At 38.6% G+C, this 27,142-nt stretch overlaps 1 protein-coding gene across 2 annotated transcripts in view; it reads left to right on the forward strand.

The window, feature by feature from the left end:
* kcnh1a (potassium voltage-gated channel, subfamily H (eag-related), member 1a) overlaps window positions 1-27,142 on the forward strand; it is a 65,259-nt gene that overhangs the window by 22,033 nt on the left and 16,084 nt on the right. Inside the window, exons 6-11 of one of the 2 annotated variants that reach the window (XM_055029473.1) lie at window positions 54-446; window positions 4,298-4,324; window positions 9,900-10,057; window positions 13,853-14,124; window positions 21,282-21,481; window positions 26,877-27,129. In XM_055029473.1, the coding sequence (XP_054885448.1) occupies window positions 54-446; window positions 4,298-4,324; window positions 9,900-10,057; window positions 13,853-14,124; window positions 21,282-21,481; window positions 26,877-27,129 (1,303 nt within the window). The remainder of the gene's footprint in view (window positions 1-53; window positions 447-4,297; window positions 4,325-9,899; window positions 10,058-13,852; window positions 14,125-21,281; window positions 21,482-26,876; window positions 27,130-27,142) is intronic. The other variant, XM_055029472.1, reaches the window with a different exon arrangement.

The following is a 27,142-nucleotide window of genomic DNA, read 5'->3' on the forward strand; positions in this document are numbered from 1 at the left end:
GGGACCAATGTGCGTATTTTTCCTCCAACGTCTTCCCCTGTTGCACGCTGCAGGTGCTGCAGCTTGGCTCTGACATCCTACCTCAGTACAAACAGGAGACCCCCAAGACCCCTCCTCACATCATCCTGCACTACTGCCTCTTTAAGACCACCTGGGACTGGGTCATCCTCATCCTCACCTTTTACACGGCCATCATGGTGCCCTACAACGTCTCCTTCAAGACGAAGCAGAACAACGTGGCCTGGCTGGTGGTGGACAGCATCGTGGACGTCATCTTCCTGGTGGACATCGTCTTGAACTTTCACACCACGTTCGTGGGGCCCGCTGGCGAGGTCATCTCGGACCCCAAGCTGATTCGCATGAACTACCTGAAGACCTGGTTTGTGATCGACCTGCTCTCCTGCCTGCCCTATGATGTCATCAATGCCTTCGAGAACGTGGACGAGGTGAGTCCGCCGCGGCCCGAAGAGGCGCTGCTCAAAGTCCAAGTCACCGAAAAATATGTACATTGAAAATTTTATCACTTTGAAATAGGAATGTGAATTTTTGTTTTAGGTGAAAAATATATTCTGAATTTATTCTAACTCTGAAAAAGTAAATGCTAATATACAACATTCAAATTTCAGAGGCATTTTTTGTTCAAATCCTGATGGCACATATTTACTTCCATACAGGCGGCTCATTCGGGAGAAAAAGCTCCTGTTTTCAAAAGCACACTGTCAATTTAAATACTTAAATTGACAGATTATAACTTTTAAATTACGTATTAGGTCACGTTTAATTGTCAATTTATATTAGAACGAAGAGCATGCTCACTTATGAATTACCTAAATGTTTTTTTCCATGGTGATGAGTGTTTGTTGAAGAGCCATCACAGGATGTTGAGATAATTGGCACATTTTAATTGGCAAAGTGGCGTTTCTCCAAAGGTCTGCGACACTGAAACCCGAAAACCATTAACGCCTTCTGACAAGCTGACCAGGACTGACTCATTGGAGGATGTGGTTTAAAGGCTTCCCCTCTTTTTTTATTGTAGTCGTGCTGAGCTCTACAGTTTTAGCTCGATTTGCTATTTTTATGATTTATTTCAGGTATAGTGAATGAGGGGGTTTTTAAATATCTGTCTTCTTTTTTTTTTTTTTTTTTTTTGATTGTCCCATTTTTCTCTTGGAGAAAAGAGTCCCATAAAGTTTATAGCACTCTCCAGGATTATTAGCAACGCTTTTCAGAGCAAGGCCTTGGAATTAAATTTTCCTTTTATTGCAGTAGCATAATTTAACACAGATTATTTTTTGTTTTTTTTAAAGAACGCTTTATCCCATACATATCGAGAGCATCCCTTTTGTCTTTAGGAAAGCGCTAACTCAACATTTATGGTGTTTTACGGAAAAAACAAGGACAATTTGAGCATTCCTCCTTGCAAAATCCCAATCATCAAGAGAACTGGGTCTTTGCTTTAGCCCACCGCAAATGTTTTCTTTTTAATTCACATCTGGAAAGGAGGCTGATTTTGTGTTTGATAAAGGAGATCTGTTTATTAGGTCAAATTTGATGACACACTATTTGTTTTTTGTTTTGTTTTTTTTGTTGGAGGCTGCTGGGCTTTCTAATTTAAAGAATTCACAACCTCATGCAGTCTAATGAAAATCCCTGGGCCTGGAAGAGAAACAGGCCCACAGCATCATTGATCAATTTAATGATTTCTCTGACTATGAGTGAAAGATCAGATGAGCAGCCAGAAACAGTTGGGTTCAATATAATACCAGTGTGTTTCAAAAAAGCCAGTAGAGAGCAAAATCTGTATAGTACTTTTTATTCCCTTACACATGCAGTAGCGATACTGCGCAGTGCACATCCTGTTCCAACAAAAAACAGAATTAAATATTTATCTCAATTTATATCATTCTGCAGACATTTGGGAAAGGCTCTGATTTTTTTGTTTGGAAAGCGTCCATTGTAATATAACTTAAAAAAAAGTACTCGACAATTTAAATTCCCCTTGAATCGCTGAGCTAATTTTGAGTGGCATAACCACCGTTTCTCTCTGGCATCTTGGGAATCATTAAATCCATCCGAAGTGTAGTGTAGTTTTCGGTTTTCTTCTACATCTTTATTGTTTTTGCTTTTCATCTGAAAAGTGTTGTTTTGAACACTTCTAATCATTTCCAGTAAGTCAACACATGTTTGACTCATTGATTCTTTTATTCTGAAGAATGGTTCTTCTTCTTCTTCAGATTTTAACGGCAGCTCGCATCTATTATTGTTGCTCTACTGCCATCTGTTGGATCCTACTATTTATTCCTCAAATTCTCCCAATGAGCCCAGTAGTTTTCAAAAAGCGAAAAAATCTCTTTCCCTTCATTACTCTATTTAACTGATCAACCACATTCTCAAATTTCTATTCCCTATTAAAACCTAATTTCGTTGTTCATAATCTTCTTTGACTTAGCGCAAGGATTTCTGTGTCACGTCATGTTATACCCCAGGAAACCATGAAGACAACGATTACTAATGAAAGGTTCCTAGATGCTGGGAATTGTTAATGGGCACCAGTCATTTTGACTTTGCTTGAAACGATTATAGTTATCCTACTGCAATAAAAGATTGTGTCTTTGTACACCACTCTTTCTGTTTGCATCATTTGATGTCAGTGAAAAAGATCAAATAAATAGTTTAAAGCCCCTTCATGGAGCCAGGAGAACGATTGATCAAGATCAGTTTGGAAAACCTCCATAAGGAGATGCATTACCTACGTTTGAGTCAATTCACATTGATTCGACTCAGCTCTGCGGTGTAACTTTTGTCAGTTTTCATTGTGGACCATTGTGTGCTTGTGTCCCTCAAAGTGCTTAAATGTGTCACGGTTCCATGATTCATGTGTGTTATTGTGTCAACTGCTGCGGTAGCATTTAATGTCTCGGCGTGTCAGAAAGAGTCGGGGTTTCAGCTCTTGGGGACTATGAGGTTGCTCACGGAGTCTGACGTGACGTGAAAATCTGCACTACATCTTTAAAATAGGGCCTGGAGTGCGGACAGACCGCATTGATCTGTTTCTGCAAGTCCAGCATTTTGGTCCTTCCGGGATCATTCAGGACTGCAGCATCTGAAATGCTGACAAGTTCAAGTGTGGCAGAAATGTTCAGAGGTTTGCGAAGAGAGCGAAAGCGAGAGAACTTTTATGGCTTCAGAAGATGCTGTTTGGCGTTAATGAGACTTTTTTGTTTCGCTGAGAAAAGCAAAAGTTTTAATAGCATTAGAAATGAAGTTGTCAAAATATCTGAGCGATAGTTATGTGATATAATTAAAGTGGCTAATTTGGAAACATTCATTAAAACTGCTTCCCATTGCTTTTAGAGTAAAAGAAACAAAAGCAACATCATGTTTTAGTCTCCAAAATGAAGTCAAATAAATTATATTTATTTAAATTTAATTTTAATAAATATAATCCAACAATGCAGGTTGTGGGATTTTTTTTTTTTTTAAGATTATTGAACGTATAATTAAAACCAAGAAAATTACTAGCAACAAAAGCAATAAGCCAGGAAATAGACCTAAAGTGAGTAAATCAGTGAAAGGTATAAACATTTGAACATTTCTGGACACAATATTAAATGTTTTTAGGAAAACTTTCAAACCTGTACTGACTCCATGAAAATGTTTTTTCAATCATTTCCCTGGATTTCATAAAATACTGATTCACTGGGTTTTGAATAATTACACTTCATATAGAAAATTGGATTTTAAAGGTGTAAAAATTTTAAGACTTTTGGTTTGTCGTGTTTTTTTAACAGTTTAACTGAGAGGTGTGCTAAGAAACACATTTCTAAGATTTTTCTCCCACTTTCTGCCTCCAACGACTCAGTGAATCCAGTAAGTTTTATATTGGTTGAAGGGGATCGTGCTGCTGCTGCTGTTGCTGCTGCTGCTGTTGCTGCTGCTGCTGCAGACCTAATGACTGGCATGAATAACTTTGATGGCTGTTCCTCCTCAGCAGGTCTCCATTAAAGAAAGAGTGGATGATGATTAAAGTTATTCATGGCGGTTTCTAAGTTATTCTTGTTCAGCGCATGCCTTGGTCACACTGTGCACTTTGATCAGTTTCATTTTTGATTGTTGGATTTCTTCTTTTTGTTCTTCTGTGTATTTATTTGTTGCTTATCAGTAATTAAGTATTCTTTCTCATGTTCCTTGCTTTTGTTTCTTCTTTTTCGCCCCGCCGCCTCCCTTCACATTCTGTTTGCATGGCCTCACCCTCTTCCTCTTCTGCCTGTGTTCATGCATGGGACGTGATGGGAAGAATTGGAACCACCGAGCTGTCACCCAAGTAGGCCTCAGTTTGATTAGAATATGATAATGCACCGTTTTGGGTTTTTACGTCACACATGCACTCTTCACAAACATTTTGGATAAACTTCTTAATTAGGCTTCAGAAATGGCATACGTTGCACACTTTACGTTACTCTTGCAGCAAACGTTTGGAAATTTGTGGCAAATCTGAGCTTGGCTGCATCCTGTTAATGGCTGTCAAAGACGGTCGAGTCACAAGACTTTCCTTTTTTTCTTTTTTTTTTAATGTCAAGTTTAATTTTTTAATTGCAGTATCAGAGCTATGGGATTAAGTCTTTATATTAGCGGTTTTGGATTACTTATGACAAAGCTATTGTAATTAATTTGACTCATTCCAGCGTTAAAGTTGCAGACGTTACTTCAAACCACAGTTTCGTGAAACGAAGTTGAAAGTCATCTGAAGGCTTTTCCTTCTTTCCTGAACCTAACTACAAACCTTAATGTGCTCCATTTGGGTTTTGGTTGATAGAACAAAACAAAATAGTGCATATTTGTGAAGTTGAAGAAAAATTGATGCGTCTTGTTTAACAATACGACAAGCATTTGTCAGTTCCGTGAGTCAATACTTTCATTGCATTTACAACTATGGGTCCACTTTGCAGACTCAAGAATTGTACCTGTATTCATTTATTTTTTTCGCAAAAGTGCCAGAGTCCAGTGTGACGCTGTGTGTTTTGGAAGCCAGGTTTTCTTTCAGCATTAGCCTGCAATTCATCTCCCTATCAACTCTGATCAGCATCCGCGTTCCTGCTGAATAAAGCATCTCCACAGCAGGATGATTTCAGAGTCATGTGTAAAAAAAAGAGTTTTTCTGCCAGAAAGATCATTTTGAATGGAGACCTAGAAGTTCATTTTTGTTCTCATTTGACTAAACGCAGCATCTTACACGTTTGCTGTGTTCAGTAGATGAGTTCAACGAGACTCTTGTTGTTGTTTTATGCCATGGTTGCATAAAGACCCGATTTGTGAAGTTCAGAACTAATAGTTGTTCTGTCAACAGATTCTCCCACATGAGCATATGATATCTACAACTCCTCCAGAGTTTCTCTTGTTAATTCTGTCCATGTGTGTCAGTTTAAATGAACAGCCGTGTTAGGTTAGCACCTGATCTGATGCGCGTGTTTATTGACTTCATGACAAACCTTTCTGGCATGAACAGAGCAACTGTGTTTGCAGTGGATCACCCATTGACTCTGTTGATTAATTAAACTGAAGGCCATTGGTTGCACTGAATTCTGTTTAGGAGTACAAAAGTTAAAGGGTCTGAATACAAATGCACACCAAAAAGATTGGAAAACCAGATATTATTTTCCTTCTGCTTCACAACTATGCATTGTGTTGGTCTGCTAATTAGATTATTAGTATAATAACTTGAAGTTGTGGTTGTTGTAGTGACAAAGTGTGAGAAAGTTAAAGGTAATTTATATTTCATGTGACGTGATAAGTAGCGAGAGGTCAAACGTCAATAGGAAGTAAAAGACCAGTGAAACTTTCTCCAGCAAAGGTGCCTCAGAAGTACGGCAGGTTGAAGGCTGTAAAAGCCCAAATACCAGAAAATCTCAGATAAACAAGCAAGTCATAAGTTCAAAGCAGTCTGAATCTCAGCAGGGGCTGATGAGACACAGGTGGGAACAATAAATATAATCACAGGAACAGAAAAGTGTAGGAGCAAATCCAGATATAAAATCCACGGGCAGACTGCTGAAATAAAACAGAACTCGTAAGATAAACAAGGCACAGAGGGGCCTAATGAATTGAAAGAGACACTTACTGAGACTCTAACGTTTGCACTTCATGACAAGTGAAGCGAACAGCATCAGAAAAAGAGATAGCGTCGCTTTATTGGTGGAAATGCAATAACAAGAAAAAAATCTGCTGATTCTAAGCAGTATATAGAACTTATCAACGTGTATTTTATTCACTTATGAGCTTTACTATGATTTGTTGTTCATTATGAAATCCAATCACTCTTTTATAGACTAGTATAAGTTACTACCGTAGTTCAGGTGTACCAGTAGCAAAGAAAGTAAGCAAAAGTAAGAAAAAGAAAACAGAGACTTAAAAGTAATTTCAAGCATAAAAAATTAAAATAAATAAATTAAATAAAAATCTGTGCTTACGGAAAATAGTGCAGATTCTTAATTTAGTGCAAATAAATTAGCTGACTTATGTCAAAAACTGATTTTGTATGTAGTCTGTTTGCAAAAATGTGCAAAAAAGAAAAGAAATAGAGATATTGAAGAACGACTGTAAAAGAAACTGAAATCAGAAATTGTCAAGAGAAGTAGTCTCTGTAACGAGCTCGGCAGATGTGCAGGTTCACCAGGTGTTTGCTAATTGCTGCTGCCGCCAGTCGGTGGAGCTGAGTGGGTGAGCTGTGGGGGAAGGGCGCTCTGTGGGAACAAGCGTTTAGGCACCTCAAAGAATCAAAGCGACACTCTAGGAATATATATATACATACATATACATATTTAGGAGGGAATAACATGTAAGGCTCAAAAAAGTTGTCTTTTCTTTTCATAATATAGCCCATTCGCTTTAACGTTGTTACACAGCAACATTTCACCATTTCATACTTTTTTTTATTCAGCCTGTGAAAGAAGCTCAACCAAGTCTCATGAGGTCATTGTGTGTCTTAAAATGGCAGCGTGAAGTATGATGAGGCTCCTTCCGTTGTCTTTGTTGGCCCAAAAAAACCGGGCCGACGTTTGTTTGAAACTGCCCAACTTCTGTCCCAAAAGCACAAACTCTGCATTTGGGTTAAATAACAAGACAGCCATCTTGTTTGTAGCAATTCATCCTCTAAGTTATGCAAAAAAAAAAAAAAAAAAACACAGATGACCTGGAAGATGACAAAGTGACAAAGTTTCAGGAAAAGAATAAATAAAAACCTACAAACAGATGACGCTGCAGAGGAGCAACTAATTAGATTATTCTGAACAGGATGTGAATAAATTATGAGAAACTTGTGGAAACTTCTTTCCTTTGTTGGATTGGCCCCGAGGTCTTTGCGGTGCATAGCTGCTGTAGTGCTCTTTCTGCCTTTTCTGAGTGCTGTGAATCATCTATTTTTTCACCACAAAGTGATAAGTTCACTATTTAATCCTCACATTTGACACAAAGGGGATGTATTATGTAAAACGTTGATAGGTGTCAAATACGTAACTTTATTAGCCTTACATACGATTTATCAGCTTTGACCGAATAAACATGCTCTTTTTAATTTAAATATAAAACAAGCATCTGGATCCATCAGTAAAAAACAGATTGCCATTCATTGTTCATAAAGACACATGGCATTTTTTTCTCACTGTCTGACATTCAAGCTGCAGTATATAACTTTTATGAAAAATGTTTTCTTTTTTTATGTATTTGTTAAAGCTGTTATATGCTGACAGTATAGTATGAGACATAATCTATGAAAAATCAAAGCTCTTCTGCCATCTTCATGTGGTCCTACTGCCATCTGCAGAATTGCGGTGCAGATGGCGATCAATCAGAGCCAGGAGGAGGGGCTTAGCGCTGTCAATCATTCTCATGTACGTTCTTTAAATCAAACAAATGGTAGCAAGTTTTAGGTCAGGTCATCAAACTTATTTTTATTTGCCAAAAGCCCAGAGTAGATAATGAGAAGCATTTTTGAACGATTTTCTGTATCATCTTGAAATTCTGAATTTACAAACACTTAGCTTACTGTCCATTTAAGCAAACAGGGAAAACTCTTAATAGGTTCATTAACAACAGCTGACTTAAACGGAAGCACAACTTTGGATGTATTTCAATGCCACGCCTCAAACACACTCCTTCTATGACATCACCGGAATATAAAAAAGTGATTCAGGCAAGTCTTCACAAACATGTCTAACTACCATACGGTTCAGGACGACCCCAGAACACAAGATGTCTTTTTAAGACGCCGATTGAAGCTGGTAAGAGAGAGCAATTATCCACAGTAAAACAGATCCATGTATTGGGCTGAAAGGCCTCTCAGGGAGAAAGAAGCTATTATTACAAAAGCAACATAAAAAGCAAGATTGCATCTTGTAAGCGAACTTGGAGGCAAAGACCATAACTTTTGGAGGCATGACCTCGAATCTATGAAACTAAAATTAAAGTGTTTGCCCCATAAAGGCCGTCGCTGCGTTTGAAGGAACAAGGAGGAAACTTCCAAACTTGAGAAGCATCAATCAACTGTGAAGGAGCAGCATTATGTTGTGTGGCTTTTTTTTTTTTTTTTTTTTTATTTTTTGCTACAGGAGAGACTGCTGCACTTCACAAAGCAGATTGCACCATTCGATCAGAACATTATTCAAAAAGATTCCTCTCAAAACCTCGACTAGGAAGTCAAAGCAAAGGCATAAAAAGTTTTGGTCCAAAAGCACGTTGACCCCAAGCGTACCACCAAATGAGTTACAAAATGGCTTTAGGACAAAAAAGTCAATGTTTAGTAGTGGCCATTACAAGTGTCTGATCTAAAGGCTGAAATGTGATTTCATACAAGCTTAGAAGTTTAGGTGTCTGATGGGCATCTCTGACAGATCAAGTGACAGCCAACACAGCAGTTGTACTCGCATTGCAGACCACAGCACTTTAGCTAAATCAATACCCAGATAGTGCACAGACACACACATAAAGAATACCAACAGCACTGCAGAGCAGACTGATGGGATTGCAGTTGTCGCTTTGAATCAGTGAGCGGGCGTTTCAGGTTGCAGCTGAGCTGAGCAGACATTTAGCCTTTGGTTAGAGCTGCTTAGAGTTGTAAAGTTTTATCATGTCGTAGGAAAATGCTTTTGCAATCAAGACTTCATGATTTTCTTTTTTTTTTTGTTCTTTTATATTTATTATGCGCTTGTTGGTGCTGATAAAACATTTAGGGTGGATAATTTTTTTGAGGAGGATTCAGTTTTTATATAGTGACTACTCTGAAAAGCTTTCAAATTTTTTCAATATATTTTATGTTTATATTTGCTGTAGGTTTTACTTCAAAATTCAGATGTTAAAAAAAATCTGCGATGGGCATAATTTAGGCTGATTCATTTTATGTCAACATGCGTCAGTGGTCTGTCGTCCTCGCGTCTGTTCAAAAGGAAAGCAAGTGAAGAAATTACAGATAGATTTTTGTCTCGTGTTAAAAATGTAGAAAGATATGCTTTTGATTACTACAGATTTAATCTAACCCACAATACATAAACATTGCCCCAAATGTGCAACAGAGAACATAAACAACAACAAAAAAGAAACATCTGCAGTCCTTATCCAGCTGTTAAAACTATATTTTGAATTTTTTAAGTTCACGTTTCAGTAACAAAACTAAAATGAATGTTTTAATAAGCAATATAAGGAGTGAAGAATTGAGTCGAAATATGTATTGTAATTTGGACTTTTATTTTCCTGACAAAAACAGATATTTTTTATTGACACTTTTGAGCACAAACATGAATGACAGGAAAAATATTTTTAAACTTTTGCATATTTAAAAAAAACAAAAAACTACTGAGAGTCTCCCAATGCTCTTATCTGATATGTTTCCTGTTTCTCTTTTCTTCCAGGGGATCAGCAGTCTGTTCAGCTCTCTTAAGGTAGTCCGGCTCCTCCGTTTGGGTCGGGTCGCCCGTAAATTGGACCACTACATCGAATACGGGGCGGCCGTCCTGGTGCTGCTGGTCTGTGTTTTTGGACTGGCAGCACACTGGTTGGCCTGCATCTGGTATGTCTGTGTGTTTGTCCCAGATCAACAGAACATTACATAACGCTTTTTCACTCCGCAATATTGCAGCGCATTGATTGCAGAGCCATTTAATATAAAAGAGGTCAGTGGTGAAGCTGATCTGTGCATTAATTATTTATTTTTTGCAAACACGCTTGTTTTCACTCATCAAACCAGGATCTCAAAGGCTAAAGAGTTATTACACTTTGAGGAGAGTTATTATTTTACTCATTAATATGCAGATTTATGGAGATGGGTCTCCGTAAATCTAATCAGATCATCGACGCAGCAGGGGCTCTATAGAGTGTAATGGCGGCATTAAGTTGCCATCATGTGTTGTATCTGATTTATTGTGCTAATGAGAAGATCTACAAACATACTGATGCACAGATTATTTATTACTTTGTCTATTTATTGCTCCTCCCAGTCTTTTTTTTTCTGTTGTTGTGAATAATGTACTAATCTTTTCTGCAGATGTCTTTCAAGGAAGACACTTGTTACAAATATTCACTCTCTGCCAGTTTCACTCGGAGGCTCCAAGCGGCGCGGTTTGCATCAACCGTCGGTCCAGACAGCATAATCAAACCTGAATAAATGTACCTGATGGTGCTCCAAAACCAGACAACGATACCAGTAAAAATAGCTCCTCTGTGGTTTCAGTGGTTGCCATGGCCACACGGGGAGTCGCGTCGGCGACTCGAGAAAAGTTTAACCGTCGTCAGCAGGGATGACAGCAGCAACTGCAGGAGCTGGCTTCCTGCTCGCTGCCTGTCATTTTCTTTTACGCAGAAAACAATGGAGGTGGCTGAAGTGTTAGTTTCACTCTGGGGCTGGAAAAACAAAAGCATTTTCTTGCTCCTGAATAAGAACACTGGAGATTTTTTTAAATTGTTATCATTGTTGCATAAAAAACCCCCAGAAATATTTTCTAAAGAGTTGAATAAAGGAAATCAGGCAAAAAGGAAACGTGTAAACATTGCCTCATCCAGTTCTGTTCATTTATATTCTGGAGGCCGAAAAAACAAGAAGCACCTTTTATACAGGAAGCCTGGTATTTTCATATGCAAATAGCTAAATGAGACAGGTGCTCCTGATGATGAATTGTTTTTTTCTATGCATCCTGGATTCTGACAGCAGTTAGTGATTTACTTACTAAAATATCATTAAAAAAAACCCCACATGAACCCTAAAGATTACTTCTTTTTTTCTACAAAAATAAAATGTCTCAAACTGCAATGACTGTCATTTGCTTGGGATGCCTGTTTTGACATTATGTTTTGTTCTTTTGGCACAAAAACGTCTTTATCGTCTCTTTCTCCATGTATTGTTACTATCATTTGTACTTTTTTTTTTAATCCTAATTTAGGGTCTGTTTTGGTTTTCATCTCTGTGTGGTCAATTTGTGCAGTGTTGCTAATTGTGTTCTTGTATATTTCTATTTTTAGGGATTTTTCTTCCATAGTTATTTAATTATTATGTCAATTAGTTTGTGATCGGAGTGGTTTTCTATCTTTTTTTAATTGTGTTTTCTCAAAGTTATTACTCTGTTTTTTTTCTACTCGTCTTCCTTTCAAAAAGCTTTTTTCTTTCTGGTAATTTTACATGAAAAACAATTAGCCTCATTTTGTCAAACTACAATGTAAAATGAACAGACAGTTGTGTTGAGTTCAAACAATTCAGACTTTGTGGTGAGACTAATCAAATCGTACAGAAAGTCAGGGGATGAAAAGGGTTGCATGAAATGTTTTTCAGTATGGATTCACATTTTTTTTCTTTAATATGCACACAACAGCAAAAACAAAGGAGTAAAGGACAAACCAGAGTCTTTGTAAGCTAAAAGTGCTTTTATAAAAATCAAAAATTTTGAAATGCTTTCACGTCTAAGTGAATTGAAATCAAAACCTGCAGTGGATTGCACATCTTATTACATTTATTAATTGCGTAAAAGTGTGTAGCCTTTATAAAAAATATGTTTTTACATATTCGTTGGAACTGTGACTATACTGCGACCGTATGGTATGAGACAAATAATATGTGGGAAAAAAAAAAGTCAAGCTCCTCTGCCTAATCTCACGCTAACTTGAAACAATCAAACTGGGGATGTCTATAGTGTTACTCAAAAATGTTGAGCAAAACTAATAGAATAATAAAAATGTCATCCATGCTGTGAACTAATGGCCTAACAGCATAACAAATGAAATATTTACAATGATCTGACAGGATATGAAGGACATCAAGAGGTGAATTATACTAATGCAGGATCGTGTCTGGCACATGTGTGCAGTGTGATAAATCACCCTGGTCCAGGGATCTGCAGGACAAAGCAGGATTAGTGGTTTAGATCTGGATTCTCATGCTCCACAAAGCCGGTTCACTTCTTAAATAAGTTTGTCACCAGGGGAACTGATGTTGGTCAGCTAACCTGCTCTAAGCAGATAAGAGTTTCTAGTTGGAAGAGATGAATTGCTGTGAAGTTACACCAACAAAAACTTCAAAATGGACCTAAACTTGAACTCTTAAGACTTGAGATAAACTGTTGGAAGAAATGTTTAAAGAGAACTCTTTAATATTCCTGTATTAAATTACGCCTCATGACACAGTACAGGACGAAGGACTTCATGGTAAAATGTATTTTTTTAGTCATAAGAAACTTGACTTGGATTTGACACTCAAATAATTGAATTGGAGTTACTGTTCATTCCTGTTTGGAGGTGAAGACTCCAAAGGTTTTTCATCTCGATAACTTTTATCCTGGTAAAATAATATAAAGGTTTTTAAGTTTTTTTTTTTTTTTTACATTGTCACTTGTTGAACTTGACTTTAGAGACAGAACATAATCTCAGATGTTGAAATTGTTTTAGCTTTACGCTTTGTCGTTGTGTTTGGGTCACAGATTCCAAATCCATCCATTTTACATGAAATTGGACAGAAGCAATACCTAAAACCGTGAGCTTTTTCACTGAGTTGACAGCCAGCTTCATGGTACCCACCATAATATGCACTGCTGGGGTTCTTTTAGTGAGATGGGTTTGAGAACGCTTGCGTTTCTTGAACCTGCTTTGTGTCTCATTCAAGCCGTGGCACAGAACAAACAAAAAGTACAGACAGAATATGACCAACAAGGAGGGCTTCTTAAACTTTTTATGTTCCTGATATTAAAGTTCTTAACTATTTAATTTTAACTTATGAAATTTAAATTGTTCTCAACTATATCTTTTGTATCTTTTATGTGCAAGCCTTAAGTAGAAAATTAGATTCAACGTGTGGCTATTAGATGTTTGTTTCCAGTAAAAAGTTGCATAAAGATGCAAAAGAGGCACTTTAACCTTTCCAGGAGGCGTTGCTTTGGGAGCTCCACAGTGAGGACATCTAACCTTTAGCACATTTACGTAAGAGCAGTCCCGTGTGGACGTCAGCTTCGTTTTTATTCAAATAAAGGTTTCATTATTGGCTCGGCCTTCCAGGGCGGCTGCATTTTTACCCTCTCTTCACTCTGACTACACAAAACTGGGTCATTGGGATTTTTATTCTCATAAAAATTTAACGTGATTCTTTAAAGTCTCAAGACGATCTGGAAATTTTTAGTGTGTTTACTTGAGCTGCAAGACACGCTGTTGGAAATAACTTTTTTTCTTTAAGAGTAATGTTTACTTTCTCTTAGGCCTTTATTGATATGTTTCACTTGAACCCAAGTAGATCCCCTAACTTCTATCCACTAGAGCTCGTCACTGCTGTACCTTATGGCGTAAAAACAACATTATGAAACACGATAATTGTATCATTATTTACCCTCAGGTATAGCATTGGAGACTACGAGGTGATTGATGAAGAAACCAATGTTGTCCGCATGGACAGCTGGCTCTACATCCTGGCCGAGGCGATGGGAAGGCCCTACCGCTTCAACACCACCGGTTCGGGGAAGTGGGAGGGTGGGCCCAACAAAGACTCGGTCTACATCACCTCCCTGTACTTCACCATGACCAGCCTGACCAGCATCGGCTTTGGCAACATCGCTCCGACGACGGATGGGGAGAAAATCTTCGCTGTGGCCATGATGATGATTGGATGTGAGTGGAATGCGTTCTTCCCAGTGAGGCAGATTTGTTATGCTTTTAAAAGCCACGATGTTGACATTGTTGATGGAGTAAATTATGAACGGAGCCGTCAAAGTTTAGAAAACAGAATGCTGACAGATGAGTAGCAGTGCGGTCCATTATGCTGTTCAGTTTGAAGGTCTAATGATTTATGGTGACAATTACCTGTCCTCAAAATCTCAGAGTAACTGACCTCTGCAATTAACCTTTAGACAGACATCCTTAAAAAGTCGTAAGTTTTAAATTTATGTATCAAAATTAAAGCTTTAAATGTCTTAAATTTAATCTGATATATTCTATGGAGTTTATTTTTGTCGCTGTACTATTGTGTCAGGCAGAAGTTTGCACGCAGACATCTTCATTGTGCTCTGTGACTTGAAGTTGTCGATGCTACTGCTAACTAGCTACCAATACATCTTTATAGCTATCTAGCCAGCTAGCTTTTTTCTATCAGTCATGGGTTTAGTGTTGATGTATTGCCAGATGACTGGACGACGTTCATCTTTGCCTCTGGCTCAGTTTTGTTGCGAACCTGTACAGCTGTAAAGCTTAGCGCTACGACTACGTAAAAAGCACCGTTTTCTATTGTACATTTATGTGATGATGCAGGTCTTCAATTTCATTCATAATGGTCTTAAATAGCCTTAAATTTGAGTTGGTGAAACCCACAGAAACCCAGCATAAAGCAGTTCTTCGTCTTGTTCTTCCTGAGCTGTAAACGAGGACACTCTTCCTCCAACAAGCGTTCGATTGGCTCTGCTGGCAATAACATAAATGACTTGAAGCCTCATAACTATTATAGTTGAAGTTATGTAACAGCTTCTTGGAAATACATAACTGCATCCCAACTTTTATGTCAACGGCAGAGAAAGCGCTAATGAATTCCACCCCTTAGTTTCCTTTTCAATCTCATCAGCGCTGCTGTCAGCTCCACTCAGTCCGATTTAATACAATGGCATAAAGTAAAGTGACATTTCACTCATTTTCTCAGTCTGCTATGTAATAACGTGTTAAAATATTTAGATTTTCTAGCACATGCTTTCTGTTGTTCTTTCTGAAAATGGAAGGCCCGAAATGGTACATAAGAAGCTAAGGTAGCAAACTTTAGAGCAAATTCAACAGTTTACACAGCCTTGTAAAAGTATTTACACCTATTAAACTGTTTTGCTTATTTTGTCATGCTGCAACCACAAACTTCAGGGGTTTTTATGGGCTAATAGAGCAACACAAAGTAGCTCATAATTGTGAAGAAAAGGAAAAACAGCAAATTCAATTTTCTTAAAATTCTCCCTTTATCTTGATACCCCAAACCAAACACACTTTTTAGAATAAGTGTGAAATGTTCTACGAAGGTTTCTCCATCCTGATTGAGTGAAATATGGCAGTGGCAGTCTTGGGAGAAAACCTGGGGGCAGAGGTCAACCTCTCAGCAGTACAGTGGCCCCAAACATACAGATGAATAATTTAAATCAAAGCATTTTCAGGTGTTATAATGGTCCAGTCAAAACCCGGACCTAAATACAAAAGAGAATCTGGAAACTGAAGTTCACAGATGCTTTCCATCCAATCTGACAGAGCAAGAGTTGTTTTGGAAAGAAGAATGGACAAAAGCAAAAGACTTACTCAAATATTTGTTTGAGGAGAACAAATGCTGAACATAAACACGTAGCATAGCTTCAAAAAGTTTTAAAACTAGATACAAGTGTCATTTTAAATTCCCATTCAATAAGGTTTGAATTATAAAGTAACAACATTTCAATACACACTCACTCTGCAGGAGTCTGATGTGTAGGACTAATCTTGTTGTCGGGTTGCTCTTCATCCGTAAGCTTTGAGCAGAGGTATAGCTTACCAAAACAAGACTTCCATCGACTCCACTGTCAATACCAATAAAACAATTGAGCAGGTTTGAAACCTCAGCACTGAATACGCAGAGTTACATAACAGCGTCTCGTTGAAATGAAGCTGAACAGAGCAGCTCGATATGGGCTAACGTTCTGTTGGCGAGTAGCAAATATTTAACATGATACAGAGATACAAGCTTTGATGAATTCCACCCCTTGCTTTCTTCTGCAACCTCATCAGCGCCGCTGTCCGATCCACTCAGTCTGAATCAATACAGCGACATGAAGTATGAGGACGTTTTAGTCGCCGCTGTTTGAACACAAGTTAAAATAGTGTGATAGGAAGGGAACGTCTTGGACCTTAGAGCAGATTACTACAAAGGTTTTCACATCCCTTGAACATTTCTCCATTCTGTCACGTAACAGCCAGACACTTAAGTGTACTTTCTAGTACATTTTTTAAAGTGTGGATGAAAAGCTTTTGATCGAAGGAGGAAAGCCAAGAAAACTTATAAACATTATCTACACATTAAAACGTGGTGGCAGCACCAGGCTGCAGAGATTCTTTACTGGTCAGAGCTCATGGAAAAGATGGATATTAAAATACTTGACATTCCTGAAAGAAGACTTGTTGGAGGCTGGGTGAAGATTCACCATAAACACATATCCTTATCTACAATAGAAAGGGTTAGAATCTATAGAAGGATTTGTGAAAACGCTGAAAAGTAGATGTGATCTGATCCGATATTACGATCGGATCGGCCATAAATATCGAACCTATCAGCCCCAGCATCCAGTACACAAATAAATGTGTTTGTGTCATACACATTGTTGTCCACTATTATTGTCTGTCTGAGTTATGTGACTTGAGCAAGCCGTTTCTCTACAAAGTAAGTAATAAAATTAGGCTACTTACTGATAATGTATTGGGCCGATATCAGTATCGACTAATTGTCAAAGCTGCAATATCTGTATCACATCGGAAATGAAGAGTTGTATCGGGACACTTCTAGTTGTGACAACTACAGCAAATTGTGGAAAAGTTCAAAGGGTGTGAATAACTTTGCGAGGCACGAGGCACTGGGTGTGTTTGCTTTTCCACCTCACACAATTGTTCTGGGTTCTTGTTATGCTGCAATTACTGGATTGGAAGTTAAAATCTGCAAACGGGGGCTGAAAATGCTCTTCCTCTCCGCCGTTATTAACGAGGATCTCGACTTTTGCAGCTCATAAAGCCGCGCACACAGAGAGCCACCCTCAGCAATAACAGACGCCGCCAGATCAATTTAGCGCAGCGCTCCCTCCGATCCCACCGCAATCACCCCTCACCTCCGCTGCACTTTTGTCAGCTACAGCCTCAGCCCTGAACCCCCCCACCCACACACACACACACACCCTCCACACTCCGGTTTGCCTGTTATGGTTTGAGAACCCGACTCATTTTCAGACCCATCTTTGTCTCAAGTTTTCATCGTGAGAGACAAATCACCTTAAATCTCTCCAAAAGCAGACCGCCTCGGGAGGATGCTGTTGCAGATGCAGCCGAGTCTACTCTGTGGCTGTTCTCCATGAAATATGGATATGGCGCTGATTCTCGCTATTTTTACCAGCGGCGTCGGATCTGCGCTGGCAGCAGAGGATCACAGCGTGGGGAGGGATGGTAGGGTGGCATGGGAAACAGTAAGTGGGGTTTGGTGAGTGTGTATGTGGGGGGGTTGTACTGTACATTTGTCCTGTTTCCATAGCAACTGGTGGCCCCCGGGGGCTGGAGTTTCTACCAGCTATGCTTTCACCTCCTTCAAATGAGCCAGCTGTTTGATGGCATTCAGGGAAGTTGTGTGCGGCAGGAAGTACAGGAGGATGTTTGCCGGCGAGACGAGGCTCCTCCGCGTGCGGCAGCGACAGATCAGGTTTCCTTTGTAACAACATTTCCTGCTCTCCAAAAGACGCACAGTCGTCCCACCGAAGTCTCGCTAAACGGAGTCAAAGCTGCAAAAAGAGGCTTCAGGTCTGAAAACCTGTGATGACATGTCCGGGAGATTGCGGCGGCCATTTAAAGGAGTCACGCGCTGATTTCAATTAGCATTATTTTATTTTTTGGATTGAGAGCAAAATAAACAGACACGCATCGGTGCGCGGAGGGTTCCAGTCATCGCCGTCGTGTGGTAGGCTAATTGAAATGTTTGGCTGGCGTGTTTCCCTCTCCGTCCCTTCAAGCAGGGCTAATTAGGCCTGCTCTGCCAAGAGAGACCCGCTCGCGCACACTGAGCAAGACATCTGATAGCTTTGATCCCGCGCGCGCCAGCTGTTACCACCTCTGATCCGCTGCTCGACTCTTTCCGGTGACCGTCGAAGAAACGGGTTTGATTCTGGCGTGGACTTGTGATGTGGGACGGATGCAGCTTTCAGCGTCTCCAGCTGAAGCCCGAACAGTGGGTTTCCGCCCCTTTGGCGAGAGGTCTTTGATTGTATTTGGGCCCAGTTATGATTAATGCGCTGTAATTTCCCAACGGGTTAATTTAAGCGTTCACTGCATGAAATAATATTCGGTCTGGTGGCTTATTTGGTCCTGATAAGGCATATAAATATGAGGTATTCATGCCCTTGTAAACTTTTTCACAGTTTGACATGCTGCCACTACAAACTTCACTGGATTTTCATAGGATTTTACGTGTTAGATGAACACAGAATAGTGCATGAATTTGAGGTGGAGCAAATCTTTCCCCTCTGATTAGCTCTAAATAAATTCCAGAGTAAACAGTTGACCTTTCAGCAAATGATCCAATTGTGTGTAGTTCGTTCTTAGTGCAAATCCAGCTGCTCTGTGAAACCTTTGTTGGAGAACATTTGTGAACAAACAGCATAAAGAAGAACGAGGAACACAGCCGACAAGTCAGAGAGACAGTTAGATTAAGCAATGATATAACGTTTCTACATCTCACAGAACTTTGGTCAGTCCATCATACGGAAATAGGAAGAGCGAGGCACAACTCCAAACACACCAAGCAATGGCTATCAGTCTAAGCTGATACGTTGGAGATTATGAAGCTGTACAAACCACTGTAGGAAACATGAAAACCTCTAAAGAAGACATGAGCGCAACTTCCTTCTTTGCAAAATGCAAACAAAAATGAAGTGATGTCAGATTGTAGGATTTCTCTTTTGTCTTTGGTAAAGCCATTTTTCCCACTAGTGCTAAACACACAGTTTGTTTTGGTTGCATTTATGCAGGATGCTATGTCTTTGGAGCGGACTCCAGTCCGCTTCACGTTCACACGTGCCTTCCTAACGCGTCAAAATCGCGATCTTCTGTTTTTAGGCGGACCAGAGTTTTGATTCGATTGAACATTCACATTTCCTCAAATGAACCAGACTTTCTACTCAAACTTAGAGTTGAATTAAAGCAAACTAAACATGACTGGTGTGAATACACCACTACATTTCATTCAGCACATTATTGACCTCTCATCTTAAAGGCAGATGTAAATCTTACACAGAATCAGTAGTACGGAAATAGATGATTACAGTCATTTTCCCTCCAATCTGGCTGAGTCTAAATTATCCTGTGAATAATAATAAAATGTGGTGTCTATATATGCAAAGCTCGTGCAGATGTACCATAAAATACTGTCAGGTGTCAACGTAGAGAAAGGTGGTTCTTCAAAATGCAAGCTGCACTTTCCAGATTTTTGCTGACAAAGAATTTTGAAAACCATACAACGTTTTATTTCCACTTCACATAATGATGCACTGCCTTGCGTCTGTCACATAACATCCCACTGAAATGTTTTGAGGTTTGTGATTGATTCTAAGGCGACAAAATGTAAAAAACGTTCAAGTGGCATGAATGCTTTTGCAAGGCACTGAAAATAGCAGAGTCTTTGAGAGCTGTAGCCATGAGCGCAGAGCAACGAAACCTTCATGGACGAGTGGCCAGACTGAGGCCATTCCTCATTAATAGGAATTTGCCAAAAGGATCTTGAATTATTCACAGACCAAGAAACAGAAAATCTTCAGGTTTAATGGAACAGATTACAAGAGACTCGGATCAGGAATTTAATCTCTTCCTATCTCAGGCTTTATTAAAACTTTTCATCTTCAGCCTTGAAGTAAACAAGAAACACGTATAAAAGATGAGAAGCTAATTCTATTTTTATTTGGTTAAGAAAGGGAATTTTCAAATAAAGATGATGTGAGGTTTGTTTGAAGCTTCAGGCCTGAAAGCCAATATGTTGCACTGAATGTGAATGGGCTCCTACCATCTTCACAAGTGAAGATATCAAACTCTTCCTCAGGGGGCTGTTTTCTACGTTTTATAAATGACATGAGCAGCTGAACACATCGGCGTGGAGACCAATGTGGATGGCTAAGTTTGACTGGAAGTATCACACGCTGAGGGAAGTTTGGCTTTTGACAAGTCAATAACTTGAAGTACAGCTAAAATAAAACCCAAGTGGGGTCACGAGGAAAGAAAGTCTGAAGAGGTCTGAAGTCAAAGTGAGCATCGCTGGAGAAATCTAAAAATAGTAACGCGCTGATGCTCCTCATCCAGCCCGTTCGAGCCTGAATGTTTCTGCTCACGGATACATAAAGAAACCCTCGAAGACAGTTTGATGCTGCTGTTGTTGCCAAAGTTTCCCCCGAAGAAGCGTAATGCGAAAGGTCTCGAACTTGAAGAAGCATAAAAACCTTTTTATCTGCACTGTATTTATTGATCGGGAAAAGTTTTTTTCCTCCCAGAGAATATTCAGCTTTGTATGAGTAACTTTCTTCTAGGTCGTGCTGAAGATTGAAATGCAAAAAAAAAAAAAAGGTTTTTAGGAGTCTCTGGGCATTAAAAGGGAGTTATCTTTCCTCTTCGACCTTAAAAATCATAATTTTTTTATAAATTGAACAATTAAATACAATAAATAAAATCCAACAATTAAAACAGAAACCCTGCTGCAGGTTTTCTTACTTCAGTTTGTCACAGTTTAAACAACCGACTTTCACATCATGCAATTGTTATAACAAATTTTTTTTCTCATATAGTTAGCTTTTTTATAAAGAACATTATATATTTAACAAACTCAATGTTTGTTTTGACGGATCGACAATTAACCTTCTTAAAGACGTAGAGAATTTCTTTTAACAGATAAATAAACCAGCAAGTATCAGAGTTTAAAATTAAATTGTCAATAAATTGTATCATTTATAAACATATATTACCAAAACAAACTCAAAGTAAAAGAGTAAAGCAATATTTCTCAGTAAATACTGTCATGTAAATTCTGTGTGTTTCTACAGCCCTTCTGTACGCCACCATCTTTGGTAACGTGACAACCATCTTCCAGCAGATGTATGCCAACACTAATCGCTACCATGAGATGCTCAACAGTGTCCGGGACTTCCTTAAACTCTATCAGGTCCCCAAAGGCTTGAGTGAAAGAGTTATGGACTATATCGCCTCTACCTGGTCCATGTCCCGGGGCATAGACACTGAAAAGGTACCTTCTTCTGTTTCTTTGTCCATTAGTTTAAAATGTCTGAGCCAAAATAATGGAATAACGTCATTCGGAGAGTGTATTGTTCTTCAGAAATCAAATAATATGCAATATGTGGGTGTTTTTTTTCTGATAAAAGTGTAGTATGCAAGTGCTTAGTTGTGATAAAATAGTGTGAAACTAATGCAGCTCCTTGTTTGATAATGATTTAAATAGCTTGAACTGTAGATAAAACAAAGAAATCTCATCATTTGTCACCAGTTGGACTCTAGTCTTCTTATTGACAGATCAGCTTTGCAGGATTGTCACGAAAAGCTTTCATGAATCCAATCTGTACACATCCAGTGAAATGGAAATCTATCTGACTGCTTGCAGGTCATATGTTTGGGTTAATGTGTCTTTTGGGCAAAATTTGTTTGAACACTCTTTTAAGCGTCAGTATGATTCATATTCACCCAGAAAATAACATTCTGTCTTGCTTTTTATTTACTGAACGTGAATCGTGTCCAAAATACGTCGTCGGTTTTCTCCTGAGATAATTCCTGCTTCCCATTCGCCGAAGGTTTCCGCTCCTCCAACTACTGACTGAAACAAAACATCGCAGCAATCTTACGAAGTCCCTGTGGATTTTCATTGTACTTGTTTTTAACTAGCAAGCTAAATGATGAATATAAGGAATAATCATAAAGGTTTTGTCTGTGCACCCCTGAAAAATGCTTTGATTCAATTTATCCCAAACACCACAATATAATTGGGAAATAAAAGTTGTTTCGTCTAAATTCATCTTTTCAGTTGAAAAATTAACAGCAGTGGATAGAAAAAGTAAACGGACCTTAAACAGCTTTTTAAATCTTATAATATTATTATTGCATTTTTTTTGTCATTTACTCAATCAAAAACCTACATTTGATGTTAATTGCAAGAATTTAATAAACATTCGGAGGCACATTTAACCTAGCCGGATGAGTCGAGTCTAATGAACATTCTCCGAGCGCGAGGAACCAGTGATTTTTGCCAGGAGCTTTTACAGTCTGCCTTAATTTGTTCCTCTCCCAGATTGCAGTAATCCACGTGGGATGAGCTTTAAATTAATATTCTCGATTAAACCAGAAGAAGAAACCAGTAGCAATCTTGTTAGCACACCCCTCAGTTTTTACGTGGATTTAATAAATTTGCCATCAAGTCTTGAACACGTGTCGGCAGCAACGGAGTTTTGTTATTTCTAATTTCAAAGCTTTTTGGTTTTATAAGAGCTGCTGCTCTTATAACCAATCAGAGATATTTTTGAAGTTGGTTTCTGCTGAGAGGCTGTAACCAGTCAATATCTTACCTATAGTAAGTATTTCTCTCAGCATCTTCATTTAATTAATCAAACGAAAGTTTGATTAAGCTAAAGCTTTAGCAAAACTCTGGCAAACTCCGAGACGAACATTATTTTACAATCCTTAAATCTCTTGTCACAATTGCACAAGAAGATTATTTACAGTAAAGTCGATGGTTATTTACAGCAAAGGGTTCGTGCTCCATTTTGTTGGTCCCATTAAAAACCTGACTGTTGTGTGCTAAGAAAAAAATATTTGCCCTTTCAGATTCCTTCTGTTTTTGGATTGTCACAATTAAACATTTATCATCCACAACCATATTTTATTATCAGGTAAAGATAACTTGGGTAATACATATAAAGTGGAACTTACAGCATTAAAAGGAATATGGTCTCCAAACCAACCTGGCCGTGTGTGTAGAAGAAAAAACAGTCGCCATGAAGCGTCTACAATAGAAAGCTATGAGTCTATGATTGTTTCATTAGGCCATCATTAAGAGATTGTTTTTGTTTTGCTTTGTTTTAATGTTATTTCTTGAGGTTATTCTCCTGCTGCGTGACCAACGTGTGCTTGAGTTTAGGATAAAGAAAACAGTCACACGTTGTTCTTCAGGAGGTTTTGTTACAGAGCAGAATTGAGGAAAGATTCACTACCGTGTTGCATGTTTTCTCTGTTTGAACAGCTTTACTGTTGTTAAATGGTCTGTTGTTTCATAAGATCTTTTAGCCTCTTTTGTGTTGCCAGATGGTAAGGTATCTATCTATGGCAAGTAAATTAGCACAATTACCGTTCAATATAATGCTTATCAGACAGATATAATGTGGTTCTACAATTTCAAAAGAGCTTCACGCTGGATATTTACCACAGGAATTTATTTTAATTGTCAAAAGAAAAGAAACCAGCACCGTGAGTAACTTCCCATTCCTTTCATGAGCCATGATGAAAGAGACAGAACGGTTCATTTATTGATCTCTGTGCAGCAATTAATCAGGAGACCACAGAAAGTGCTAAAATTGATTAAGAATTTGTTTGGCCTGGTGGGAGAGTGGTTAACCACCGTGTTTGAAGAAGAAATATGGACAGGAAAAATATCCAATAACCAATCACTTGAGCATTTGTTAAGCTGTCTTATTCAGAGCTCATGTTGTTGTTTACTGGTGAAAGTAGGAGCGATCCAGATGTACAAGGTGAAGGAATCATCATGGGTAAAACTAATTGAAAAGAATGTGTCTAATTTACTAAAATCTGGACTCAGGAGTAATGGAAAAGGATCATTGGGTTTTGGGGGCGGCTTTGTCCTGTTTCGCAGTGATTGGCACATCTGGATGAGAGAGTGGCCGTGCCTGTCGGCTGCTCTTCAATTACGGTCTGACCACCACCAGCAAGTAGGGAGAGTGAAGTTTCTTGCCGGAGGACATAAAGACTGAGCAGGATTTGAACTGGCAAACCACCATTTACAGGACGCAGTTGGATTATGTTGAAATATGAGTTGGTTATCTTAGTGAGACAAAGTCAGGTACATACAAGAATGACACTTTTTATGAGGTTCATTGTTTAACGATGTTCAGTTTGTCTCTGAATTATGACCACGGTGGTGCTCACTACAATCTTCAGTAGCTCTGAAAATCTTCTGACACCAATGATGTCAGGAGGTTTAGTGTAAAAAAAAACCCCAAACAAAACACACCTTGAGAGAGTTCACAGATTTCTTGTGTGACACCTTGGTAATCAGACACCTTATTATGGACCATCCGCTGGGACTGACCCATCTCATATTAATTTGCGCTAATTGGCAGGGTTGCTTTCTAATTGCTGATAGATTTCCACTGGTGTCATGACTTTCCTTCCCTTTCGCACCTCCGTTTCTTCATGTGTTCAGTACTTTTTGCCCCATGTCATTCCATTTAATTACACATAATTTATTGGTATGGTTTAATATTCCTGTGTGTGGACTGCATGGGTTGTTAAAGACACGTGGAGAGAATCTCAGGTCAGATGCACATTCAGCTAAAAGATAAATATTTTTTTTATCTTTTACCAGCTCTATAATTAAAGTACGTCTGTTCAGATTGATCCCATCCATATAGTTTGTAGAAATGTAAATTGAAACGCTTGCACACAACTATAAACTTTCTAAGATTTAAACTTTGATGATATGGGAGGACTTTTTATTTGTGTTATTCAAACACAAATAATTAGCAGTGTCCTTAAGATAAATGCATAATGTTTTTATGCCTTTATTTGCCATGTTTGATATTGCTCTGCTTTTGAAATGTTTGCTGTTAATGAAGCAAAACAAGCTTTTGCTGGTTAATTTGGGTGTGTTTCTATGGAACTTAATTGATGACTGACATTTTGAATGAAATAAATTATTAATCGTTCTGCTCAATGAAAATGTGCGGACCAATTTTTTTTTCTTTTTCAAAAAACTCGTTTTTTCCCTTACCGTCATCTAAAATGTTTTCATCAAATGAGTATATTTTCTCTTTTTGACGGCTCACATTTACATCCAACATTTCAGCTGAATGCAGATGATGGTAATATTGAGCTGAGTGTTTGGAAATTAGGCATTTAAAGCTGTAAACAGCTCATTTGGACTGTAGCCACTCAGTTGATTTGAAGCCAGAAAGAGTTTATTACATGTAATTAAAATCCACTTGTCTTAAGTCCAATCATTTGACGTTTTCACTTGAAATTAGAAGCAAAACTTCAACCATGTAGATTTTTAGCAACAGTATTTCTGTGTAACTTAATAACCAATTTGAAATCAAATGAAAACTAAAACCTTCTGAATCCCTGGGGTCTTTTTTTTTCCTGAGTTCATGTGTTTTTTTTGTCCTCTGGCTGCAGGCCGCGCTAACGGCGCTAAATATGGCACATAGTCTCTCTCTGTTTGGCATTCATCTTCAAAGAGATTTGTTTCGACAGCCTGGCATCCCGTTGATGAGGTGTATGTGAACAACATGATGCCACTCTGTGACACTCAGCATGCAGGCAAATAGACGCTGAGCTGATTGCTACCTTCACGCTTCCCTTTTGTGAAACTGAAATATAAGTGCTTAAGTCATCCTGGGATGACTCAAACCGTAGCTGACTTGGTGAAATGAATCCAAACACAGTCCGATTTATTGGCGTCCCTGGTAAGGTTATGTAAAAGGCGAACGGAAAAAAATAATAAATCAAAGTAAAAGAAGCATCATTATTGAGAAATAAACTGGCTTTATTAGCGTTTTATGAAAAAATTGCAAATCCAAAAGGATTTAAAGTACAGTCACACTTAATGAATTAAGTAATGTGTTCTGATGAGGTTCATTTGTCAAATTAAATTAAGTATCAAGCTCATATTTCAGTGCTAAAAAGCTTCTTTTTATTGGTCTAATGTTATAGAGTATCGTGTTTTAATTAGCTGGAGAAAAAGATAACAAGAAAGGCTTGAAAACATCACTCTGTGTATGTCTCAGTTCACTTAGTGAATTGAGGTGTTGAAATAAATTAATCTTTCAATAATACTGACTTTTACTGAGATGCACCTGCATATCATAGCTCTCCATGACAACCATTTGATTCTTTCTGCATGCAGAAAGTGATCCCATAAAAAAACGCTTTTTGTCCTCTTCGTCAACGTAACTTGCAGTTTGCTGAACCCTATGCTTTGGTCAGATGAGACTAAGATTGAGTTTTTCGGCCAGTATTCTGGACAAGCCTGTGGGATTGTGCACGAAGCATCGTTTCTGCTAAGGATTTTACCACGTTTGCGATCGGCCCCATTCAAATTGACTGGCATTAGCTGAAAATGATATTGTTTTTCAGTGGCTGTTAATTTGTTTCGAGGTTACAGATATCAACGCTTGTTGCCATGCAGCATCAACAATTGCAACTGATTTTTCATTTGCGACATTAATGTTATCAGATTGATGCAATTATTTTTAATCTTTGACATTTAAACTATATTCCTCCTTGGAGGCAAAGTATAAACAAATTTGGAATGACAAGAAAGAGTAATTGAGAGTGCAAAAGCAGAGATGTGTGTTTTCTCCAACTTCCAACTCCTTTTCTCCCCTTTTCCTCGGTTCTAGGTGTTGCAGATTTGTCCAAAGGACATGAGAGCAGATATTTGTGTTCACCTGAACCGCAAAGTTTTCAAAGAGCATCCGGCGTTCCGACTGGCCAGCGACGGATGTCTCAGGGCCCTGGCTATGGAGTTTCAGACGATCCACTGCGCTCCTGGGGACTTGATCTACCACGCCGGCGAAAGTGTGGACAGCCTCTGTTTTGTGGTGTCTGGTTCCTTGGAAGTCATTCAGGATGATGAGGTGGTGGCTATTTTAGGTGAGCCTTCGAA

This window comes from Poeciliopsis prolifica, unplaced genomic scaffold (genome assembly GCF_027474105.1).
Source record: "Poeciliopsis prolifica strain line A6 unplaced genomic scaffold, Auburn_PproV2 SCAFFOLD005, whole genome shotgun sequence".
NCBI lineage: Eukaryota > Metazoa > Chordata > Actinopteri > Cyprinodontiformes > Poeciliidae > Poeciliopsis > Poeciliopsis prolifica.